Source organism: Phascolarctos cinereus, unplaced genomic scaffold, assembly GCF_003287225.1.
Source record: "Phascolarctos cinereus isolate Bilbo 61053 unplaced genomic scaffold, phaCin_HiC Scaffold_3;HRSCAF=262, whole genome shotgun sequence".
Taxonomy (NCBI): domain Eukaryota; kingdom Metazoa; phylum Chordata; class Mammalia; order Diprotodontia; family Phascolarctidae; genus Phascolarctos; species Phascolarctos cinereus.
Window position 1 is genome coordinate 173,824,351 of NW_027555736.1, and position 22,731 is coordinate 173,847,081.

General features: G+C 40.9%; 1 protein-coding gene across 1 annotated transcript; it reads left to right on the forward strand.

The window, feature by feature from the left end:
* Nucleotides 1-14,785: 14,785 nt before the first annotated feature.
* On the forward strand, nt 14,786-17,042 carry LOC110205810 (ribonuclease pancreatic-like). Its single transcript, XM_020982704.1, has 2 exons — nt 14,786-14,868; nt 16,240-17,042. The coding sequence occupies exon 2, from the start codon at nt 16,265-16,267 to the stop codon at nt 16,634-16,636; it is 372 nt and encodes a 123-aa protein (XP_020838363.1). The 5' UTR covers nt 14,786-14,868; nt 16,240-16,264; the 3' UTR covers nt 16,637-17,042.
* The last annotated feature ends 5,689 nt before the right edge of the window (nt 17,043-22,731 follow it).

Sequence of the window (22,731 nt, forward strand, 5' to 3'; positions counted from 1 at the left end):
CAACTATTGCAGCCATTGCAAGAGTACTCTTACTAAGGCCTTGATCATGTATTTTCTATTCAGCAGAATTGCATTTCCTCAGAAAATAGATACCAGGCTTCCATCATGTGTAACGGGACATAGCATAGCATAGTGACGGAGAGTTGGTCTCAAAGTCAGAAAGATCTTGGGTTCAACTGCTTTCTCTGATATTTGCTCGCTATGGAAACCTTGGTCACTCAGTTGATGTCTTGCTGTCCCAGGCAATTCTTTAAGACCCTAAGTACCAGATCAGACTCTGATCTGCATCGATGTGAGAGAAATGATTATTAATAACCAATGATTTGGGAGATCCAGAGTTCATTGCCCCTTTTTCTACAGTCCTCATTTCAAAGATCAGTCTCTTGAAGGACATTACTGATAATGAGATTGAATTAACTCTCTGTCTTGGTGAGACCCCACCCAACCTTACAAGAAATTTAATTTAAGGTGGGGAAGCCCACTGTGTTCCACTCAGGTTTGGGTGGGGATAAATTATTTGATTAGATTGACCAAAGCAGGGGGTAGTCTGGGTGTAGAGATAGTCTTTGTCCAAGAGTGACATGATGTCACTGGTGTGTGAGCCCACTTCTCATTGTAACTTTCATTCTCTCACTAATTGTTTCTTCCAAGGGCATATAAATTGTGAGCTCACCACCATGAGAGGTCTTTGGCATTTGAGAATACAGCTGATCTCTTTCATTAATAAAATGGTAGCATTATTAATAAAATGACTAATTACCCAGAAATTATGTCTCTTAAACTTTTTAAATGTCACAAGTGAGTTTCTTTGTCTGGAGTTTCCTATATTAATAAAATCACAGTCCCAGTCCAGAAGAATAAATGTACAATGAATTATTCTAGTTTCTGAGAATGATAAAGGTAAACAGGAAAATGGTCTTGCTGTCAAGGAGTTCATAATCTAATAAAGTTATTATTCATTGTTGGCCACTCTTCTTGAGTATGGTAAAAGTTACTATTGCCACAGGTGAGAGGGTGCATAAGAATGCAAAATACAATGTGTACTTTGTGTCTACATAGAGTTCAACTTCATCCAATTTGTGCAATGTTTTCCATAAATATACTGAGTCAGGATACCACTGGTTCCCATATCAGAGGCCAGTTTGTCTCAGTCCTAAGTGTCTTCTCTCCTTGAATCTCTGAAAAGTCTCTATTCTCCTTTTAGCTTTGTCCTATTTCCATAACAGGCCCATGCTTTGACCAAACTCCAAAGAAGAAGTAAATCTCTCTGGTTCCCTAGTTCTTAATGCCAGTTTGAAGGCCTACAGGGCAGCCCAAGAGGAATTCTCTTGAGGTTACAGGTACCAGAACTCTAATCCTGCCTCCCACTTCTGTATAATAGTCTTTTTACTCAACTTTTTTTTTAAAATGCTTTTTTATTACGAATTTAATAATTATCAACCCTGTTTGTGTATACTTTCAAAACTTCTTTTTGTTTTCTTTTGCATAGGTCTGAAATATTTTATTGATGATCTTTCTTTTATTTTTGTATCATTACTACTGTATTCATACCACCCACCTCCCCCTTCTCTCCACCAATCGAATCGAAACTATCCCATTACAAATGAGTACAGTGAAACAAACTAAATCACTGTATTAGCTACATCTAAACATGTGTGCCTCATTCTTCAACTCTAGACCAGCACCTTTTAGTTGAGGTGAATGGCATGTTTCATCAAGTCTTCTGAAGCCATGATTAATCATTCACTGCATTGAGCCCAGATCTGTTATCTTTCAAAGTTGTTTTCCTTTACATTATTCTGGTCATTGTGTAATCTTAACCAAACTCTTCCAGCCTCTTATGCTAACTGCTCTCTCCTTCCCACTCTCACCCCTTACTTTCCTCTTCTTTATCAGCTCTGATCGGAGCCAATCTTTCTTCGCTGTGAGTTTAGAACTTTATGGTACACTGTAGTAGAAAGAGAATTGGGCTTCCTGACTCTGTGATCTTGGTTAAGATATTTAACTTCAGAAAGGCCCAGTTTTCTCCCTCTATGAAATGAGAATAATAACACTTTGATTGCCCACCCCCACCCCCAGCTGTGAGGATCATATAAGACAACATATGATATTTGCATTCACATTCAAAGTTTATATGCTACTACCCATTTTATGGTTTAAAGTTGCTGTTGTTGTGTGGTTGTGTCTAACTCTTTGCCACCCCATTTGGGTTTCGCTTGGCAGAGATACTGGAGTGGTTTGCCATTTCCTTCTCCAGCTCATTTTAGAGGTGAGGAAACCGAAGTAAACAGGGTTAGTTGAGTGTCCAGGGTCACACAGGTAATCAGTGTCTGAGGCCATATTTGAACTTGGGAAGCTATCTTCCTGACTTCAGGTCTGGCACTCTGTCCACTGCACCACTGACCCTGGGCAAAATCACTTAACCTTTCTCAGCTTCAGTTTTCTCATCTGTAAAATGGGGACAATAACAGCATAGATCTCCCTGGATTGTTGTGAGGATTAAATGAGATAATATTTGTTTAAAATACCATATGAATATTGGGTCTTAATAAGAATACCCAGAACATAACATCCCAACCAAAGGTATATATAGCCAAGTGCTTCAGTGGATAGAGTGTTGGGCCTAGAGTCAGAAACACCTGAGTTCAGACCTGACCTCAGACGTTTTACTAGTTGTGTGTCTCTGGGCAAGTCACTTAACTTCTGCCTGCCTCAGTTTCCTCAATTGTAAAATGAGGATTAATAATAGCATCTACCTCTTAGAGTTATTGTGAGGATCAAATGAAATATTTGTGCCTGGCATTTAATAAATGCTTCCTTCCTTCTAAAAAGGCAAAAGAACAGCAGGAAATCACAAGGAATAAGCACTTTAGCTGTAACGAATGAGAAGTTAGCCCTCCAGGTCATGCTCTATGGCCCTGCAATTCTAGGTATTGCCTCCACAAAGACCCTAACCCACAAGGCCCAGGTTGTCAACTTTCTCCACGAAGGAATGTGAAGATGTGATTGAAAGGAGCTCATAGGCCCCACTATTGAGGGAGACATCCTCCCCTAATGCCCTCATTTTCCCAGTTTTGAGTCATCTTCCTTACTCTTCTCAAATCTAGTGGTCATATGCCTCTGTGACCGACGTATCGTCCCCAGGTGTTGTCTTACTCACTCTTCATTTGCACCAGGCCTGAGATCCATTTAAGAAGTTGATGCCAGAGCTACAGAAGGTTAACCAGGCTGATAGCTGGGCAACTTCACACCAGATGGAAGAACACAAGAACTTGGGTAAGTCGGCCGTGATGATGATGATAATGATGGTGATAAAATGGAATAAAAGAATACGGATTATTGAGACTGAAGCAGAGAAAGGCTTTGCAGCTAAGTGGCATAGAGTGGATAGAGATCTGGACTTGAAGTCAGGAAAATCTGAGTTCAAATCCTGTTTTAGATATTTATGAGCTGTATGTCCCTGAGCAAGTCACTTAACCTTTCTCAGCTTCAGTTTTCTCATTTGTAAAATGGGGACAATAACAACATCTACCTCCCTGGGTTGTTGTGAGGATAAAATTAGATAATATCTGTAAGGTGCTTTATAAATACTGAATCTTCTATAAATGTTAGCTCCTATTGTAGAGGAAGCATGGCCTATTTGATAATGAATAGAGTGCAGGACTTTAGCATCAGATAATCCTGGATTTGAATCCTCTGACATTCTCTCTCAATCCCAGTTTCCCCATCTGTAAAATGGGGACTAATAATACTACCTACCTTAGAAGATTGTGAGGATCAAGTAAAATAATACAGCATATTGCTTTATATAAATGTTGTTGTTTAGTTGTGTCCAACTGTTCCTGACCCCATTTGGGATTTTCTTGGCAAAGATACTGGAATGGTTTGACATTTCCTTCTCCAACTCATCACTCTAACTACTGAGGCACCTAGCTACACTTATATAATTGTTATTTTTTGCTATAAGGAAGTTTTGCCTGGGCTAATAGTGAATTCAACTCCATTCTTCCCACAAATCATTCAAAGGAAATAAATTTAATTTGAAAAGTTGAGATTTAGGTTAGTTATAAGAAAGAATTTTCTGAGAGACAAGAGTTGATCCAAAGGAATTAGGAACTAAGGCCAGTGATGGTACTGATGAGAGCCCACTCTCCTCCACCCCTCAACATCACTGGACTAAGAGCAATAGATGGGACTGGGGAGCAGTTTCAAGCCAAATTGCTGTTTCTCCCTCCTCCTCTTTCGTATTCAAACCAACCAGACAAAAAAGCAACTAAAGAGTTGTAGGTAAAAAGAAATTTTGGTTGCAGTGAAGATCTTGAAGATGTCCTCATAAAATGCATTTCAGGAAACTGAACTCTTCCACCTGGTAGAGGAGTGATTCATAGTTAGGAATGGGAGGCATTGAAAAAATAAGGTCATAGGCTCATATTGTGTCCCAAGATTATAGAGTGGGAAGACTTTAGAGATCGTGAAAAGCAGTGTGAGAGACTGGATAGGGCATTGCCCTGGGAGTCAGAAAACCCTAGGTTCAAATCTTCAGTCAGAATCCTTACTAGCTACGTGACCCCAGGCAGTCAGTTAACAGCTCTGGACCTCAGATACCTCCATTGTAAAATGAGACAGTTGGACTTTAAAACCCCTCCTAGCTCTAAAATTTATGAGTCTATGATCACCTCATTTGAATCCTTAATTTTATAGAAAATGACATAGAGGTCCAGAGAGGCCAAGAACTTATCAAATGTAGTAAAGTCAGTACTATGACCCTATTGGTCCTCACTTGTTTTGTGTGGAGGGGGCAGGGTGGGAGGGCTGAATCACCAGGCTAGTCACCCTTTATTGTTCTGCTTCCACTCTTCTTTTTTTTTGTGTGAGGCAATCAGGATTAAGCCTAAGGTCACACAGCTAGTTGAGTGTCAAGTGTCTGAGGTCATATTTGAACTCAGGTCCTTCTGACTCCAGGGCCAGGGCTCTATCCACTGTGCCCCCAGCTGCCCTTCTGTTTCTACTCTTCAGACGTCACCACTATATTCTTCTTCAACTCTCCTCCCTCCCCCCACCCTTTCCAGCTCCCTTTTATGTAGTTTTTCCTTACTAGAATGTAAGCTCCTTGAGGACAGGGACTGTCTTTTTGCTTACATTTGGGTCCCCGGTGCTCAGTACAGTATCTGGCACAAAGTGCTTGGTAAATGCTTATTGCTTGCCTGTGGTCACCTGTTTTGACTGCGGGTATTTCCATTACATCATGATTGGTGCTTTCTATGTCTCACCTTTCCCTCCTCCCTTGCTTCCCATCCAACTCTCTCTTGTTGCTGCATGTTGGGCATCGTGCTGAACTTCAAGGTACAAGAGATTCCTCTGTGGCTGTTCCAGGAGATAAATGCCTCTGGTACAAGGAAATAGTGGGTCAATAGAAAGCTGATATGCTTACAGCTGGGACCTGATAAACAGTTGGCAAAAAAGACGTGGTTGGTGTTTTGATAGAAGCTGTAATTAAGAAAAGAAATAGAACTTTGGGGGGGACCAGGAGAGGTGAATTCAGTCTGAAATGGAAATAGAAACAGTACAGAGCTAAAAATAGCATATATACATGCCATGTAGTTCAGGTAAGTAGGCCCCTTGAATAGCAATAAGTTGAAATCAGGTTAAATTCAGGACAGAGGAATCTAGACTAAAGGAGACTCAGTAAGACTCATCACCTAAGAAGGACAGAGCTGGCCTCTGTTCTCCTGTAATTCTCTAATAATATAAGGTTTGTATCCTCAAATTTCCTAGTATCTGTATTAAAATGGCATCAGTGTTCTTGTGCTTAATAGTCTAAGAATGTGTTGCTTTACAGCTGACTGAAGAGGGGGAAATAGATAAGAGAGTTTGGAAGAGGAGGCTCTATCTTTCTGAGCTTCTAACCATAGGAAGGTGCTCCAAATTCTACAGTAATGGGAATGAAGGTTATGCCACCATATTACTGATGGAAGGTAGAGTAAGGAGCCAACAAGGACAGCAGTTTTTTGAAGGTTGACAAGGAGGACCTTGAGGAGTAAGAGGAAAGAAGCAATTGGTGAGTACAGTGGCAGTTTGGAGGAAACTTGGGCCCTTTCATTGAATAGGCATTATGGAGAGACTATAGCTATCCCTGGAGCACTCAGGGCAATCCCCACCTCTTATCCTGTGCTCTCTTTGTCTCTCTCCTTTTTCTCTGCTAGTGGAAACTCATGGCTCCAGGGAGAACTTGCTTGCTGCTGATTCTAATGCTGCCACTGCTTGGGCTACTAGGGCTGTGGTTGGCCCAGCCCTCCTTTGGGGACTGTGGGTCAGAGAAGTCCAGACAGCAACATGTGAGCAGTGACAAGAAATCTGTGCTTCATTGGGTGAAATGATACTGCAGTGTCATAAGCAAGAATGGCACCATCAGAGACCAATGCAAGTCAAAGAGTTCTTTTCTCTATGGCGGAGCAGGGACCTTGGAGTGTAAGATCCCCATCTGTGTCCACTGCTACAAGAGGAAGAGGTGCCAGCTGGGTAAACAGACCTGGTGCCAAGGCAATTAACCAAATGGAAATCCACAAGCTCCCCTAAGAGAGGCAAGAGCACAGTGGCTCAAGATGGAAAACCGGAGGTCCCTGTGCACTTTGGACCACAATCTCTCCCTCCAGAGCTCTGCCTCAGCATTATAGGGCCTTACAGAGGTCTACATTTCTTAGTCTCACTCTGCTCTCCAGCTTCCCATCCCAAAACTTGGACCACTAATATTAGTATAACATAATAACATAACAAAAATTCCTTCAAGGTTCAAACCATTGTCCACGCCATGAGTTGCGGCAAAGCAGGGAAATGCCAGCTGGGGTGATGTACAATAAAGACTTTAGGTGCCCTGGGGCCACCATGGTAACTGTGAAACCATGGCAGGAAACCTGAAATAACTGGTGAACTGGGCTCTGGCGATATCATTGATTGGGTTAATTGAGTCCATGCAATGCAAATTGATTGCATTATTTGACTCTAGAGAAATAGCCTGGGAGGCATAGGGGCATAATAGATTGGCTGTATTCAGAGCTCTGGTGATCAGCTTGACACAGAGGACAGCAGGGCAGGACAAATGACCTCCTTTGTGTTCTTACACCACTAGATAAACTAGAATGGCATAGAAATATCAATAACTCACCTCTTGGTAAAACTTTATTGCATATAGTGCTGACCATAAAAGTGGATAAATCATGTATTTACCTGAAATAGACTGAAGAAATGAATGCTTTTATGATGCACCAGTACCACATCATATCAGAACTGGAAACATCTTACCATTAGCAGGCAATAGATCTTACCAGTTATTGTTCCTATCTGTTTGCCTTATATTAGAGTAGCTTGCACCAGGCCATGTGGTGATTTGTAACAGAACTAGGGCCAGGACCCAGATCTCTTGATTCCTAGCCTAGGCCTCTTTCCACTAAGATGGAAATCTGTAACATCTCCCCTTTCAGAGAACAAATTGGAGTGTCACATTCTGTCCATGGTCATACTCTCTGGGGACTTTCCTCTGGAACCTCTAGGACCTTCCCTTCTACTAAGTTGGGGAACCTACCAAGTCTGGAACATGTGACAAATAAGCCACATGACAAACAAATAAGCTATGTGACAAATAAGACTATGACATGTGTGTGTGTGTGTGTGTTTAATTAATGCCTTCTGGTCTCCTAAACTTGTTCTCAGGATTTCCCCTAAAAGCTGCAACACAAGAAAGGAAGGAAGGAACAAATGAATGAAGCATTTATTAAGCTTCTACTATGTGCCAGGCACGGTGCTAAACTTTCTATATATTATCTCATTCAATTTTCACAACCAGTGGTGTCAAACTCAAATATAAAAATGGGACTGCTAAACCCTGTGCTGCATATTGACTTAGAAAACCACATATTAATATTTTCTATGTTTTATCATATTTTTATTTATTATGTTAAATATTTCCCACTTGCATTTTAATCTGGTTCTGTTCCACTTTAGGAGTATTGCTGTTGTAAGCCACCTCTGCTCACCACAACCCTGGGAGGTAGGTGCTATTATTATCCCCACTTTATAGTTGAAGAAATTGAGGCAGAGAGAAATTAAATGCTTTGCCTAGGATCACACAGTTGGTGTCTGAGACCAGAATTGAACTTGGGTCTTCCTGAGTCCAGGCCCAGCTTTCTAATCATTTTGCCTCTATCATGGGATATATCCATTATATATCCATCCATTTGACATATTCCTTTTGTAGTGACCATAACAAACATAGTGAGGTATATGGGGTATTAAGAGAAGACAAGCATCGCTGGTAGGAAGGCTTAGTGAGCCCTTCTCAGGATTACTCATCTACCTTTGGCATCCAACCGGTCACCCAACTCTCACATATGGCTCCGAGAAGCTGTATCACACGTAGCATCCACACTCCTGTGAAACCTTCTCAGCAGTCAGCTAAACTTGGAGGGTAGGGGGTAACTGACAGACTCCAAATCCCTTTGGTGAGTTAGGGGGATGTCTACCCCAAGCACGTGAAAACTTCCCCCCACATGTAATGGGTGAGGACAATCTGTTCCCATGGTCATGAGGGCAGCTAGAGCACGCATTGTGGAACACATGGAGCTTGGTCAGACGTCAAAGACACCAAAGTCATCCACTGCATCCTGGGCTATCGCCAGTCATCCTGACTTTTGTCTAGCCACTGGACTTCAAAGACTCTGGAAGAAAGAGTGAAGCTGATGATTTTGTGCAGTTCTGCTTCATTTAAATCCAATTCACTGTGCAAGTCAAGATATCACTCTGTGATGTCATTGGTCCTTTTCCAAAAAGAAGGACAAACAACAATAAACATTGCCTGAAATGGGGGTGGGAAGGCTGCTTTTTACCCATCTCCCCAGTTCTGAGCAAGAGGATTGGAATCTGCACCTAGACCTGCTCTTCTTTCTGAGAAGTAGCCTGCGTAAGGAGCTAAGCCAACCCCAGGGTCATGCAGGTAAATAGCAGAGGCAAGCATTGAACCCATATCCTCTGAATGCAAATCCGGTGCTCTTTCCACTGCATTAAAGGTATAACATTTGTAATGAAAGACCAGCCCAGGTCTCTAATGCCCTTCCCCAGATCCATGAGTAAGAACAGAAGTCGGATCCTCTGTCACATTTTTTTTCACCACACCACCTGAGACAAGGAGGCCATCTAGATCTGGCAATAGGTTCCCAGTTATCTTGGCATCCTGACTCCCCCACTGCCTATTCCTCACTCCTTGGCCCAGCTGTTTTCTTTCACATTGAGAGCCTTGCCAATAATTAACAAGGCAGGAAAGATTGGGGGTCATATATGGGCAGGGCAAGGGGGCTACCTCCTTGGATGGTGAGAGGCACTGGTAAATTAAGGTGGTTGGACAAGAATCAGAGGTGGGGGACCCTGTGGCCTTGAGGCCACATATGGACCTCTAGGTCTTCTCTAGAAGACTGCACTTGAGGGCAGCCCTTGAAGACCTATAGGGCCATATGTGGTCTTGAGGCCACAGGCTCCCTGCCCCTGGGTTAGATGGTCTCTGAGGTCCCTTCCAGCCATAAATCTTTGATCCCACAATCCCATGAGTATTGACATCTACCCTGATGAATGTAGGACACCACATCATTCTGCTCAGGGGTCAGCTGTGTCTTCTCCTGTGGTAGACCCCAGACATCCAAGTCTCGAGGTCTTCGAATCAGAAGTGTTGATGCTGACGCCACCTGAGGACCCAAATGACAGAGGCTTAAGGGTTTATTTATCTAGATAGCTGAGAGTTCACATTGAGACTTTGCTCTTGAGGCTGAGTGATAAGGGGGGGGAGTGTCACGGAGAAGGTGTTAGGATAAAGGAGAGGTCAGGTTAGGTTTGTGAAACCCACTTTGTTGACATCACCTGTTATATAATCTCACTTGCAAAGAAAGTAGGCACCTAATCTGAAGATTGGAAATTTATTGTAGCCCAAATCCAAGAGTCTGGACTTTTGTTGGCCTCTCAAAACCCTGCTTCCTGAGGGAGCTATTATAGTATATTGTAGCGTGAAGAAAGGAACTTGGAGTCCCAAGAACTAAGTTTGAATCTTTCTCTGCCACTTATACTTGTGTGACTCTGAGCAAGTCATTTATCTACTCAGAGTCTCATTTTCCTCAACTGTAAAATAAGGGAGTTGGACTAACAGAAGTGTCTAACTTACCTCCCCACTGGCATTGCAGCAGCAACATTAGATTAAAATGTAATTGGGAAATATTTGAATAATAAATTTAATATAAATAATAATTAATAATAAATAAAATAAAAATAGATAATAAATTAAATAAATAAAAATATAATAGAAGATAGATACCATTTACATGCGGTTTTCTAAGTCAGTATGAAGCCAGCAGGTATACTCATGTAGGGTTTAGTGGCCTTCTTTTTATTTGAGTATGATACCGCTGAGTTAAATGACCTACCTCTAGGGTCCCTTCTAGGTGAGTCTGTGAATCTCAGAACCTGAACTCAGGCTTTCTAGCTATTCTAGGCTATTCTAAGCTAGGCTGCAACCCTAGACTCCACTGTTCCTCATCTGTTTGCAGCTGGACTCTTTCATCCTTCTTCCTTTCCTGGTCTCACACTCTGATGCCCAAATCAGAAAACCAACCTTGAGAGTGAGCTTTTAGGAAGTGTCATCTAGTCTCTCCTTCCTCCTTCCTACAATTAGGACAACAACAGGGAGAACACACTGCAATAGCCATTTGCTGTCTGTACCTGAAATCCTTTTAAAGAGTGGTCAAAGTCTTTCATTCTTCAATCAGAGATAAGGCTCAAATACCCATAAGACGGAAACATTTAAATTATATCAGTCCTTGCCGATTCTTTGTGACCCCATTTGAGGTTTTCTTGGCAATACTGCTGGAGTGGCTTGACATTTCCTTCTCCAGTTCATTTTACAGATGAGGAAACTGAGGCAAGCAGGGTTAAGTAACAGGGTCACACAGCTAGGAAGTGTCTGAGGCCAGATTTGAACCCAGGAAGATGAGTCTTCCTGACTCCAGGCCCAGCACTCTATCCATCACCTAACTACCCATAATCTTCTCTATATCCAAATGCTTAGAACACAAGGTCCTTAGTGGCTGAAACCAAAAAGAAGTGAAAGAGAACAGCTGGAGTGGAGTGAGCCTCTGATAGGGAGCTCTGCCTAACTTTTGGCTTTGTACTTGATCCTGCAATGACCTATATTATTAACTTTGGTTTGGACATAGGGTTGATTAGCTGAAAAGTGTGGAAGAAGGCATGGAAGAAATTAAGGATTAAGCTGGACACATGAAAGGAGAGAAGTTGGCTAAGTGTGATGCTTTCTATAGCCTTCTGGATTGCTTTCTCCCCTTTTTAAAATTCAATCAACCTTTAAACACTGATCTTCCTACTTCATCCCTATTAGTCCATTTTCTCACCTGCCCCAAATTTTTCTAGAGTTTGTTTCTTTTCACCTTCCTATGCTCTTTTCAGAGTGAGAAAACATTGAAAGCCTGGAAATTTAGCTTTACGGCCTAGAATTATGGGAAATTTTGGCCCTGTCCCCATAGTGTCTAAAAGATGATTTATTAATGCATTTTTATAGCCAAGTAATTTCCCCCAAATTCTCTCCATTATAGCTGTGGAGGTTTGTAGCTAAGAGTAAAGAAATATCAAACATTTTCTTGCTGGAAGGTATTGATAAAGTCTGCAATTTGCATGAAGGGATCTAAGTCTAGGTGCATAGCTCTTTTGGCTTCATCTAACTCTCTTGTTTGCATTGCAGCCAGAAGCATTACAGGGGCCTCAGGAAATCCTTTTGTTTTATGGAGTCCTTGGAGTAGTTTGAGGGGATTCAAACTGATAATCGGGGACCTGAAAAGAGATAAAAGGAATTTTCTAGTCTCAAATCAAATAATTTCCTTGGTCCAGAAAGTGAATGAGAGCCATGGAAAGTCAGTAAAAAGAAAAGGCTTACTCAACACTCAAAAGTTTCTGCTGGTTTTGATTGGCCACCTTGCTTAGTACAGCTATCATGGCCTTAGGTTATATGAACAAAACTTTAACGCACAGGTTTCAAGGAAGAGGTTTGCTAGATACTACAGACAGCAAATGGTATTGGAGAATTTGAACAGCTGAAGGCCAGCATATGATAGCTGGGGGCAGTTTAATTTCTAGAATGTTCTTCCTCACGTCTACCTCCTATTAGAGTCCCTAGCTTTCTTCAAAGCTCAACTCATGTTACCTTCTATATGAATGCTATTCTGATCTACCTCTTCCTTGATTCTCCTTCCTGCTCCTCCCCTCCCCAAATCATGTTGTATTTATTTGGTATCCATGTTGCATTTACTCAGATAAGTTTATGTTATTTCCCCCAATGGAATGTAAGCTTCAAAAAGCAGGAGCTGTTTCATTTTTGTCCCAATGACTGGCACATTGTAGGTCTGTTGAATGAATGAATGAATGAATGAATGAATGACAATTTCAGAACTACATCCAAATGCTCATAGTGAAGTAAAAACTGAGTGAGTCATTGGAAGATATTAGCTCCTAATTATGTCCACACAGCCTTCTTGGGGAACTGTGATCACCTTTCCCCGTTATAACCATACATGGTCATAAAGCTGACATTGGGTAATTTTCTGAAGCTTGGCCCCTGTTCCTATAGAAAGAAAAGAGACATTGGCCTAGGTACTATGAGGAAATAATCTATTCATAGATTATTCACACACACGTGCATACACACACACACACACACACACACACACACACACACACACACACAGCTGCTACCATGGGGGATTGCACACCAATGGAAAATTAAGAAAATTACCCCACCCCATGGGTATGGAGATCTCATTCTATTTCTACCAGACTGTTGGGAAATGACCCAGGTGTGCAGCTGGAAGGCTTAATAGAATGGAGGAGGACAGGATTTTAGAGTTGGAATTGGAAAGATCATCTAGTCTTTATCTCACAAATGAGGAAAGAGAGGGCCACAGAGGCTAAGTAGCTTGTCTAAGCTAGTATTAAATAGTAAGTAGTAGAGTCAGTATTTGAACTCCAACTCCAAATCCAGGAAACTTTACCAGTTCATGTTTAAAATAATAATAATAATGAGAATGATTCATATAGCTTTCATCATCACATAGATTCCTGCTTAAATCAGAAAAATGGGCCTTCCTTTTTAAGCTCACACTTTTCCTTCACCAACACATAGGCATTTACTCTACCTATTTTTTGGTTCCTTTATCTCTTTCAAGGCTGTATTTGATGTTTATGTTGACCTAATTACCTCTATAAAATCTACGCTAAAGCCCCACTCAGGTGGCTCATCTTATCATGGAGATGACCATAGCTTTGTGAAGGTTAGGCCATAAGAGTGAAAATGTAGGCAAGACCAAATGGATCAAAGAATAGGTCCAGGGATGGATGGTGTGTTGAATTATTTGAAATCGACCTTAGCTAAATCCTGAGAGGTCATCACTAGAAAGTCGGCCAAACAGGAAGGGAGATCTTGCTTAGGTGTGGGATGGGTCAGATGTGCTATTTATTCTTTTGGACTCCATTCACTCCTGTATCCTCCCCTCCTTAAATCTTCCTCCTCCCCAATGAATAACATCTAAGCATTTGGTCCTAGGGACAACCTAAAGTTGATGATTTTTTTTCAGCTAAAGCAACTTATACAATTATCTGGTAAGATATTATATAGAATGTCATCTGTGTCACTGGAAGTGTATTTAAATCAAAGATATAATGAATCTTTTGAAGCATTGTTATAATTTGAGCTATAATGTGCTTGGCTGCTGGCATGAGAACATAGGCCATACCCCCTTGGTATCCCCCTATGGTTGGCCTTGGCAAGCCCCTTCCAAAGAAGGATCTTTGCTACATCTGCTTATTTATTGCCAACCACAGGCAAATGGATGTGTAGAGGAAAGAGGGATAGATTTGAAATCAGAGGGTATGGCTTCTATTTCCTATTTGTTTGTTTGTTTTTTAATGAGGCAATTTGGGTTAAGTGACTTGCCCAGAGTCACACAGATAATGAGTGTTATATGTCTGAAGCCAGGTTTAAACTCAGGTCCTCCTGACTTCAGGGACAGTACTCTATCTACTGCACCACCTCGCTGTTCACATTTACTACTTCCTTTGCAAGTCAATTAATATCTCTGCCTTTTCAGTTTCTTCAACTATAAAATGACAGAGTTCGGCTAGATGAACTCAAAGATCCCTTCTGTCTCTAAATCTCTGATCCTATATGGTTCTCAAGTACCTTCTTTGGGAAATAGTTTAAAAGAAAAATAAAAAGCATTGATAATTTTTTTTAAAAGAAAGTAAATAATAATAATAAACTGAAATAATACTTGCCAGAAACAAAGAAATAAGTGAAAACACCTTCCAGAAGACCAGATTAAAACTAACACCCAAAGAATTACATGTAGATCCTGACTATAGAAGTCATAAAAAAAGAGAAATGGAGTTTCCTCTTAAGCTTATCAGATCTTATTTCCTATTTATCTATCTTCCCTAATCCCTCTCCCGAGAGACATTGTGAATTCTAAAAGCTAAACTGATAGCAAAAAGCTAATCAGTGTAGATGAGATTCTTAGACTTTGCTCCCTTACTGGAAACTTTAGGGTCTGATTTCTGTGAAGGGACAGATCTGTCAAGACAGAACTAATGAGAAAGGTTCTATTAACTCCTCCCTGAATCTGGGCCTGCCATGCTCCTCCCTCTCTTCCTTCCCAGGGGGCAAACCCCTTCTTTTTTTTTTTGTATCTTATATAAGACCTGCCTTCCATGGGGAGAGGGAAGTGAACTGGGACAAATATTCATTTCAACCCAGAGACTGAACAAAAATCAAGGGTAAGTAAGGCACTGGATATTCTCGAAGGGTAGTCTCTGAGGACTCAGAAATAAGGAATATCATGGATGGGATGTACTAGGAGAAGGCTGAATAGGAAACTTAATGCCAGACATAAGAGAGAGAAAGAAGAAACAGGTTTTACCTTCAGGAGGGGGGGAGTAATCAAGTTTAGAGGGCATGTATCTTTCTTCGGAACGTAGTGAAATTGATTCATGTTACTGGTGACCAGGACTAGCCTCTATGATATAGAGTACTTGGGATATGTCAGGTCCACTCATGACATTTAGATGCTGCAAGTCGGAGGCTATAATTTGACCTGTGCTATATGCACATGCAAAAAGAGAAATATTATTGTATATTGGAGAGAGAGCCAGCCTGAGAGTCAGGAAGACATGGTTTCAAGTTCTACCACTGACACATACTGGCTGTGGGACCCTGAGAAAGTGACTTAACCTCTCTGTGCCCAAAGAAGCTCTCTAAGACAGTAACCTGCAGGGCAGGTGCTGACACAAACTGGTAAAGGGAATTTCCTCTCTGAGAGTTCCCAAGGGACTTTTAGAATGCACAAATGGGTCACCTCCTTTCTCTGATACACACACACACACACACACACACACACACACACACACACACTCACTCACACTCACTCCAAATGGATTCATAGAATCACAGAGCTAGAAGGGATTTTAGAATTCATCTAGTCAGGGGTAGCTAGGTGGCACAATGGATAGAACAAGGGCCCTGGATTGAGGAGGTCCTGAGTTTGAATCCAGACACAGACACTTGATACTTAACTAGCTGTTGTGACCCTGGGTGAGTCACTTAACCCTGATTGTCTCAATAAAAAAAAAAGAAAGGTTAGAATTCATTTAGTCCAACTCCTTCATTTTACTTATCATCTTGTCCTACAAATAAACTTATTCATGAGGAATATAGATATATATGTGTGGGTATTCACATGTATGTACATACATATATATTTATTAAATTGGGTCCCACCATCCCAAGGAATAATGATTGGGGATAATTTACCTCAGATAGTGAAACAAGTTATAGGGAGAGGAGACAAAGGGGTATGACAGGGGTTGTCTTTCAAGCAATGGGATTCATACACTGACTGACCACTGGTGTCAGAAACCATCTTAGAGAGCCATCTAGCCCACTCCCCTCATTCTACACATAAGAAAACTGACCTTCTTGTCTGACAAGGCTGGAAGAAAGGCTGTTCTTCAGGGAAAGGACAGTTAGGGTAGGGCCAGTTAGCCTGGAGAGTTGGTGTGCCGTTGAAACATGGGACTGGGATTTTCAATCCAATTTTTCACCCAAGGTGAAAAATTCTTCCTTACTATTTCCCCCTCTTTCCTGGGTAGGCTTCTGTTGGTAAGTGAGGCCACTATGGCTCTGAAGAATTCCCATATGGTACTTGTCCTGCTGGGGTTGTTCCTAGTGGGGCTGGCCCAGTTATCAGCTGGCAAAGAGTCTGCTGCAGAGAAGTTTCAGCGGCAGCACATGGACACAGAGCACTCGACCGCCAATAACAGCCAGTACTGCAACCTCATGATGAAGGCCCGGAACATGACAACAGACAAATGCAAGTCTATCAATACTTTCATACATGAGACTCAGGAAACAGTCGACGCTGTCTGCCAGGAGCCTAACATCAGCTGCAAGAATGGGCAGACCAACTGTCACCAAAGTAGTTCGGCTATGACTCTCACCAACTGCGTTCAGACTGGATCCTCTGAATACCCCAACTGCCTATATTAAGCTTCCTATCTTACTAACCAAATCATTGTGGCCTGTGAGGGTGAAGTCTATGTGCCTGTGCACTTTGATGCTTATGTGTAGGATCGGGTCTGATTTTGGAGAAAAGGGAATCCCTCCATGCCACTATATGCTGTCTTATTGCCCTCACTACTTCCTCTTCCTTGACAAAGTGCCTGAAATAGCACCTTTCTCTTCCACCATCCCTTTGCATTTTCCTACCACTGGTGCATACCTTCCCTCAAGCCTTTAGTCTCTGGGACTAGACTGTGAGTGGGTATCACTCCAAGCCTCCCCTCCACTTTGGGGATATGTTTTGTGTGTGTGTTCAGAGGAAAGTACAAAAAGAGTCCCAGATGTTATGCCACTTCACTGCTATTCTCAATAAAACATACCTGGTCCCAGATGAAGTTGCTAAAGCTGTGTCTATGTCCATTCTTTTTTTTTTTTAAGTTACTTCTCTTTAGGGGGTGAGAACTAGAGCTTTCATTGCATATTGTGACCAATGATCATAGACTCATAGATGTAAAGCCAAAAGACACCTCAGAGGATATTTAATCCAACTTCATTATTTTATAGATGAAGACAGTGAGGATAGGGGAAGAGAAATGCCTTGCCAAAGTCATTCAGGTAGTAAGCACCAGAGGTGAGATTTGAACTCAGGTCTTCTGACTCCAGAGATGGTACCATTTCTACCATATGGCACTGTCTCTCATATGGACAACTTGGTTTCTGGTGATGGAGTTGCTCTTGTGAATTTCTTTATTTCCAGTTTAAGCCAATTGTTGACTGCCCCACCATCCACTAGCTTGGGAATTCTGCCCTCTATTTGGATTGAGAGAGGGATCATTAAATTCAGAGGCAGAATCTGGGGTGGTATGATCTGGAGGACCCTGCAAGATAAGGGCTTATGATTATGTGGGTTTATGATCCTATAACTTCCTTTTTCCTCCTTTGGGTCACCTGTTAGGATTCTAGCTCAACAGACATTCTGGCTTCTAAACTGGTATAGCTCACCAAAGTTACCATGACCTGTTACTGAGAAAGAAGGTGTTATCTTAGATTTCCTCTCTTGCCAGTTATGTATTCTTTCCTTGAGCCTATCATACCTAAGAATGATTAGCTCCTTGCTTGTGACTCATTTTAGTTCCTAGACTCTTTTGTATAATTCTAGAGAGAACTAATGCTCAGGGCACCAGATCTAGGGCTGCTGTCTCCACCTGCTCATTTTATTTAAATCTCTGTCTGGCCATAAGTAAGGGCATGATAGAAGAGCAGACAGGCTTGATTCCCAAACCAGTCTGGCCACTTATACAGACAGCTTTCCTCAGACTGTATTGAGAGCACTAGGATGGGAAAGTCAGAAAATAGAGAAAAGATTTGTCTTTTCACTCTGATTCCTTTCATCCTTGATGGGGGTCCTTAAACATTTTTGTATGGTGCACCCCTTTAGCAATCCATGAAACCTATGGATTCCTTCTCAGAATAATGTTTTTAAATGCTTGAAAACATATGATTACAAAACTCCAATTATATTGAAATATATTTAGCAAAATATATTTTTAAACGTTCACTGACTTCAGGTTGAGAACCCTTGTGCTTAGAGCTTGGTTGGGTGTGGGGCATCAAAATGAGATATTCTGGAAAATAAAAGGTAACAGTTGTAAAAGTAATATATAGGCAAAGTATTATTTATGTATTGTGGGGGCCTCTTCCTTGCTCAATTTCACCTCATTCTGATGGACAGGCTCCAATGTTTCTGATTTCTTCCTCCTCAAAAAAGTCCTTGATGCTAAGGGAACCCTTTGCTGGGAAGGCTTCCCCTTGGGAAGCCATTTCTCTTTCTTCAGGGTTCAGTAGGATTTGTGGTTTAGTATATATTAGCCCTTAGTAATGTCACTTGCTGGCTCTGATTCTGAGTTTCTGCACCTGCTCTGGCAGTGAATAACTGTGTTACATTTGTGGTCAGCTCTTTCTTGGGAATAAGTGAGAGGTGAGGAGAGATACTGCAGCTGCACAGAAAGCGTGGGAGGAGAGGACTTCTCAGAGAGGGGGCAACATCAGAGAGAGAAGAGAAGAGAGAGAGAGAGAAGCATTTAGGAGAGTTTGGGTAATTGGGAGAGCCCAGTACAGGGGATATATTACTGACCTTTGGAATCTCCGGGAAATGAATCACCATCCAATAGAGTATGACTTAGGAAAAGTCATGGAGGATGGTACCTTCATATATAACTTTTTAAAAATGTACCACACGAAACAATAGAACAAGGTTAAAAAAATAAATAAGGAAACATTTGCAGCAAATATAATAGCTTCAAACTTTACATATGATATGTGTAAGTAACTGGATGTATTATTAACTGATGTCTAAGTAACTGACATAGTCATAAATGAGATACAGATTTTCTAAGGGACAAATGGTCATAGGATATGAAAAGGCAATTTACAAAACAAAATCACAAATGAGCAATAGTTATTGGAAAACATGCTTGTCTTTCCTAAAGAAACATATATATTTTTTAACACTTATGAAGTATAATATAACATCTACCAAACTGGTATACATGTGCTAATGGTGGAATTGCAACTGATAGATCCTTTTTTTGGAGCACACTCTAAGGAATGACCCCAGGCAAAGATGTGACATCTTTAAAATGTTATATTCCTTATGTCATTTTTGCATCTACTACCTTCCCTTTCCAAGCTGCTTCTTTTCTGTTCCTTTGCAATGTTTACCCCCCTCTTCCTCCAGGTATCCAGTTCCTTCTGTCTTCTTTTACCCTCTCCCTACCAAACAGAAGATGTCGATGCCATCAGTCTTCTCTGAAAACAGAGAAGGCTCTGGTGCCATCATCAATTTATATTTATATTATATATATGTAATTCACTCTAAGGCGAATCCATTTTAATATACGATCTCAACTAACACTTTCACTTTCACCCTTCTCTCTGATTGGGGGATGAAAAGCCTTACATACCATAAAAGAAATATCAAGGCAAAGATGAGCCATGAAGTAGGGAGGCATTTGGAAGGACAGGGAACCTGTTGGAGGCCTATACCCTGGGAGCTTCTGGGAGTAAGGGAACTAATGTCACTTTTCACCAGATTATTTTAGGATCTATAGGCTACCCCATCTGGAGCACAGTTTCGTCATTAATCTTGTTTCTCCATACCTTCTTTCTGTCCTCTCTCCTCCAATGTCTACCTAAGCATAAGTCAAGAACTCTCTTCTGCTCCCCTTAAACAGCAGAACAGTTCTCCTTCCCTTTCCCTGGGGTTCTCAAGTGAATATTTTACATTTTCAGAAGCACTGCATATGATCGTAATTATTACTATTACAGTAATAATATGCTAGTAATAAATAGCCTAATAATATTTTCATAACATAAAGCCTTTTTTAACTTCCTGGAATGCATCAAAAAGAGGCTAGAAATCACTTCTGGAGGACTTGTAGAAGAAATTTCTGCTTTGGATGAGAGGTTGGATTCTATAACTTGAGATCCCTGAAGAGACCTAATTCTGTGACGCTATGATCCCTTTACTTCCTGTATTAGAGGGAGTTCTTTCATACTTCTTTTCTTGCCAGCCTTTTGTTGCTTTTCTTAGTTCTACCTGCCAGGTTAGCACTTATACTTTATTGACAATGAAATGTCAACCTGGAAATGAAAATGACCTGGTCCTCAAGGAACTTAAATTCTATTGGATATAAATAGATACACAGATAAATAAACACAAAATGTATACCAAATAAATTAAAAGTAATTTCAGCATCAGGGAGAGAAAGAGAATGAGGTTAACAATAATGGCAAACAGGAGAGGTCTCTTCCAGGAAGAGGTATTTGAGATGAATCTTGATGGGAAGTTAGGAGTTACAAAAGGTAACACTCCTAGAATGAGAAATGGGTCTGTGCAAGTCTGTGCAACTATACTGAGAAAATCAAATTGATTTGTCTCCATTTTTATAATTGATTCTATTACGTATTACTGCTGACATTTTGTATACAGCCTAAGTTACATGTCTTTGTCTCTGAGTTAAGTTCATAAGTTCAGATTCCCTCTCTGAGTTAAATAAGTTTAGAAGTTTATTTTTTCTGCTAATTAAACTCTGTTCTTGCGTCAAGGAAATCTGTTAACCTTGTAGAATAGGTGTATGCCAAGGAGTCTCGATCTGTTTATCTCTGAAACATTGGCTATCCTTGAAAAAGTCTGGTTTGTTATCACTGTGACACTAACTAGCCACGCAAGTGGACACCACCAATGAGCTTTCCATGGCAACAAGATGGCAGGAGGATTTTTGCTAGTCCAGCATTCCAAACTTCCAGCCAATCATGTTATTTTCCCATCTATGATGCTGCCTTCTAGCTTTCGGATGCTCCTCTTTTTTGTCTGCAAAAATTGTCAGCCCTCATTTGAAGTTTTTTTGGCTTGCTGGAGAACTGAGAGACCCCTTTTATTGGTAACTGCTAGCCTTGCCAATAACTGTAATGTGCTCAGAACTTTGTGCCTCAGTTTACCTCAATTTCAATTGTGATAATATAGAGGGAGGGGATGAAATGTCTGGAATGGGGAAATCAGTCCATTTTGCTGAAATATACAGTGTGTTAGAGAGAATAATGTGACATCAACTTGAAAAAGAGAAGCTTAACTCAAAGTGTGAAGGGCTACAAATGCCAAGTAAGATAATTTGTATTTTTGTCTCAGAAGTAACAGGAAACCACTGAAGCTTTGTAATATGGGGAGTGGCATGGTTAAACAAATCAGTTTGGTGGCTGGCCAGTAACTCTGGGTGATAGGACTGGAGAGTGAGAGACGGAGTACCAAGAGTTGGTTAGGAGGCTCTTGGAATGGACCAGGTCATTGGATGGTAATAAGGACTTAAATTTAAATGGTTGTTGTGTTAGTAGAAAAAAAAGGGAGACCAGATATCATGGAGGCAGAATTAATCAGACTTCCACAACAGATTGGAGATGGGAAGTATGTGGTGAGGGAGAATGAAGAAGTGAGGACCACTCTAAGATTGGGAACTTGGGTGACCAGAACAATGGTAGTGCCAAATATAGGGGGAAAAGGACAAGAAGATGAGAAAAGAATTCATAAAAAACCAATCAATAATTTAAAAATTTTGCAAATTTTTCAATGTTATACACTCTTGGTTCTCCTAGCTTCTTCTTTTGTTTGTTAGACTTTTTAAAAAAAATTTTCTGTGCCTTTTTCTAAAATTGATTTTTTTCCCCCTTCATTATCTTCATTAGTTCTCTTCCTTTTCTGTATGTTTTCAACTTTTATTCTTTGATTCATGTCCTTATACTAATTTATTCCTTCATTAGTCTCTGTAGTCTTCGTGAAATTAAAGCTTCAGAAGTACTTATTTTGAGTTCCTTTTTCTAAATAAATTTTATGTTATTTCCTTGTAGATCTTCCTTCCTCTCCCACATCTTTTTTTCTGTTGTGCCTTACTTGTATCCCCTCTTATAGGAGATAAAGAGAATAGAAGTTTTGTCCCTGGTAGAAATTTTCCTGTGTCTCTGATTGTGGGGTTTGTTCCTGCCCCCCTGTCCTCCCCATGATCATTTTCTTTTCCATTTGCCATGAAATCTCCTCTCTGGGTCCATGCCCTCCTACTTTTATGAATGCCAGTTGTCTTCAGAAGCTCTGGTTTCCCTTCTTCTGAGACAGGATGCTGTCCTGGAGGCAAAACATTCTATCAAAGGTAATGGTCTCCTAATAATCAGATCCCTACAGATTTTACCCATTATGAGGTCCCCATTTCCCATTATAGAATATATTTCTTTCATCATGGTCAGTGGGACCTCCTCCCATCACTGAACTGAGATTTCTCTTTTTCTTTCCCCATTTCAATCCCTCCTTTTGCCACATCATCCATTCACCCATATCTCCTACTGTTTCCGAGAAATTCTGATTCATCTACTTCCATCCATTTAAAAATCATTGACTTGGATCAATCACACATCCCTCTCTATCCTCTTGCTCCCTTCTCACCCAGTATGCCACTTATTTAAAGTCCAGTGTTTGGCATTAAAAGCCTTTTACAATCTGGCTGCAACCTACTTTTCCATGCTTATTACATATTAATCTC

Excerpts from the sequence above, each read along its gene's own strand:
- LOC110205810 (XM_020982704.1), top strand. The coding sequence starts at position 16,265 with ATGGCTCTGAAGAATTCCCATATGGTACTTGTCCTGCTGGGGTTGTTC.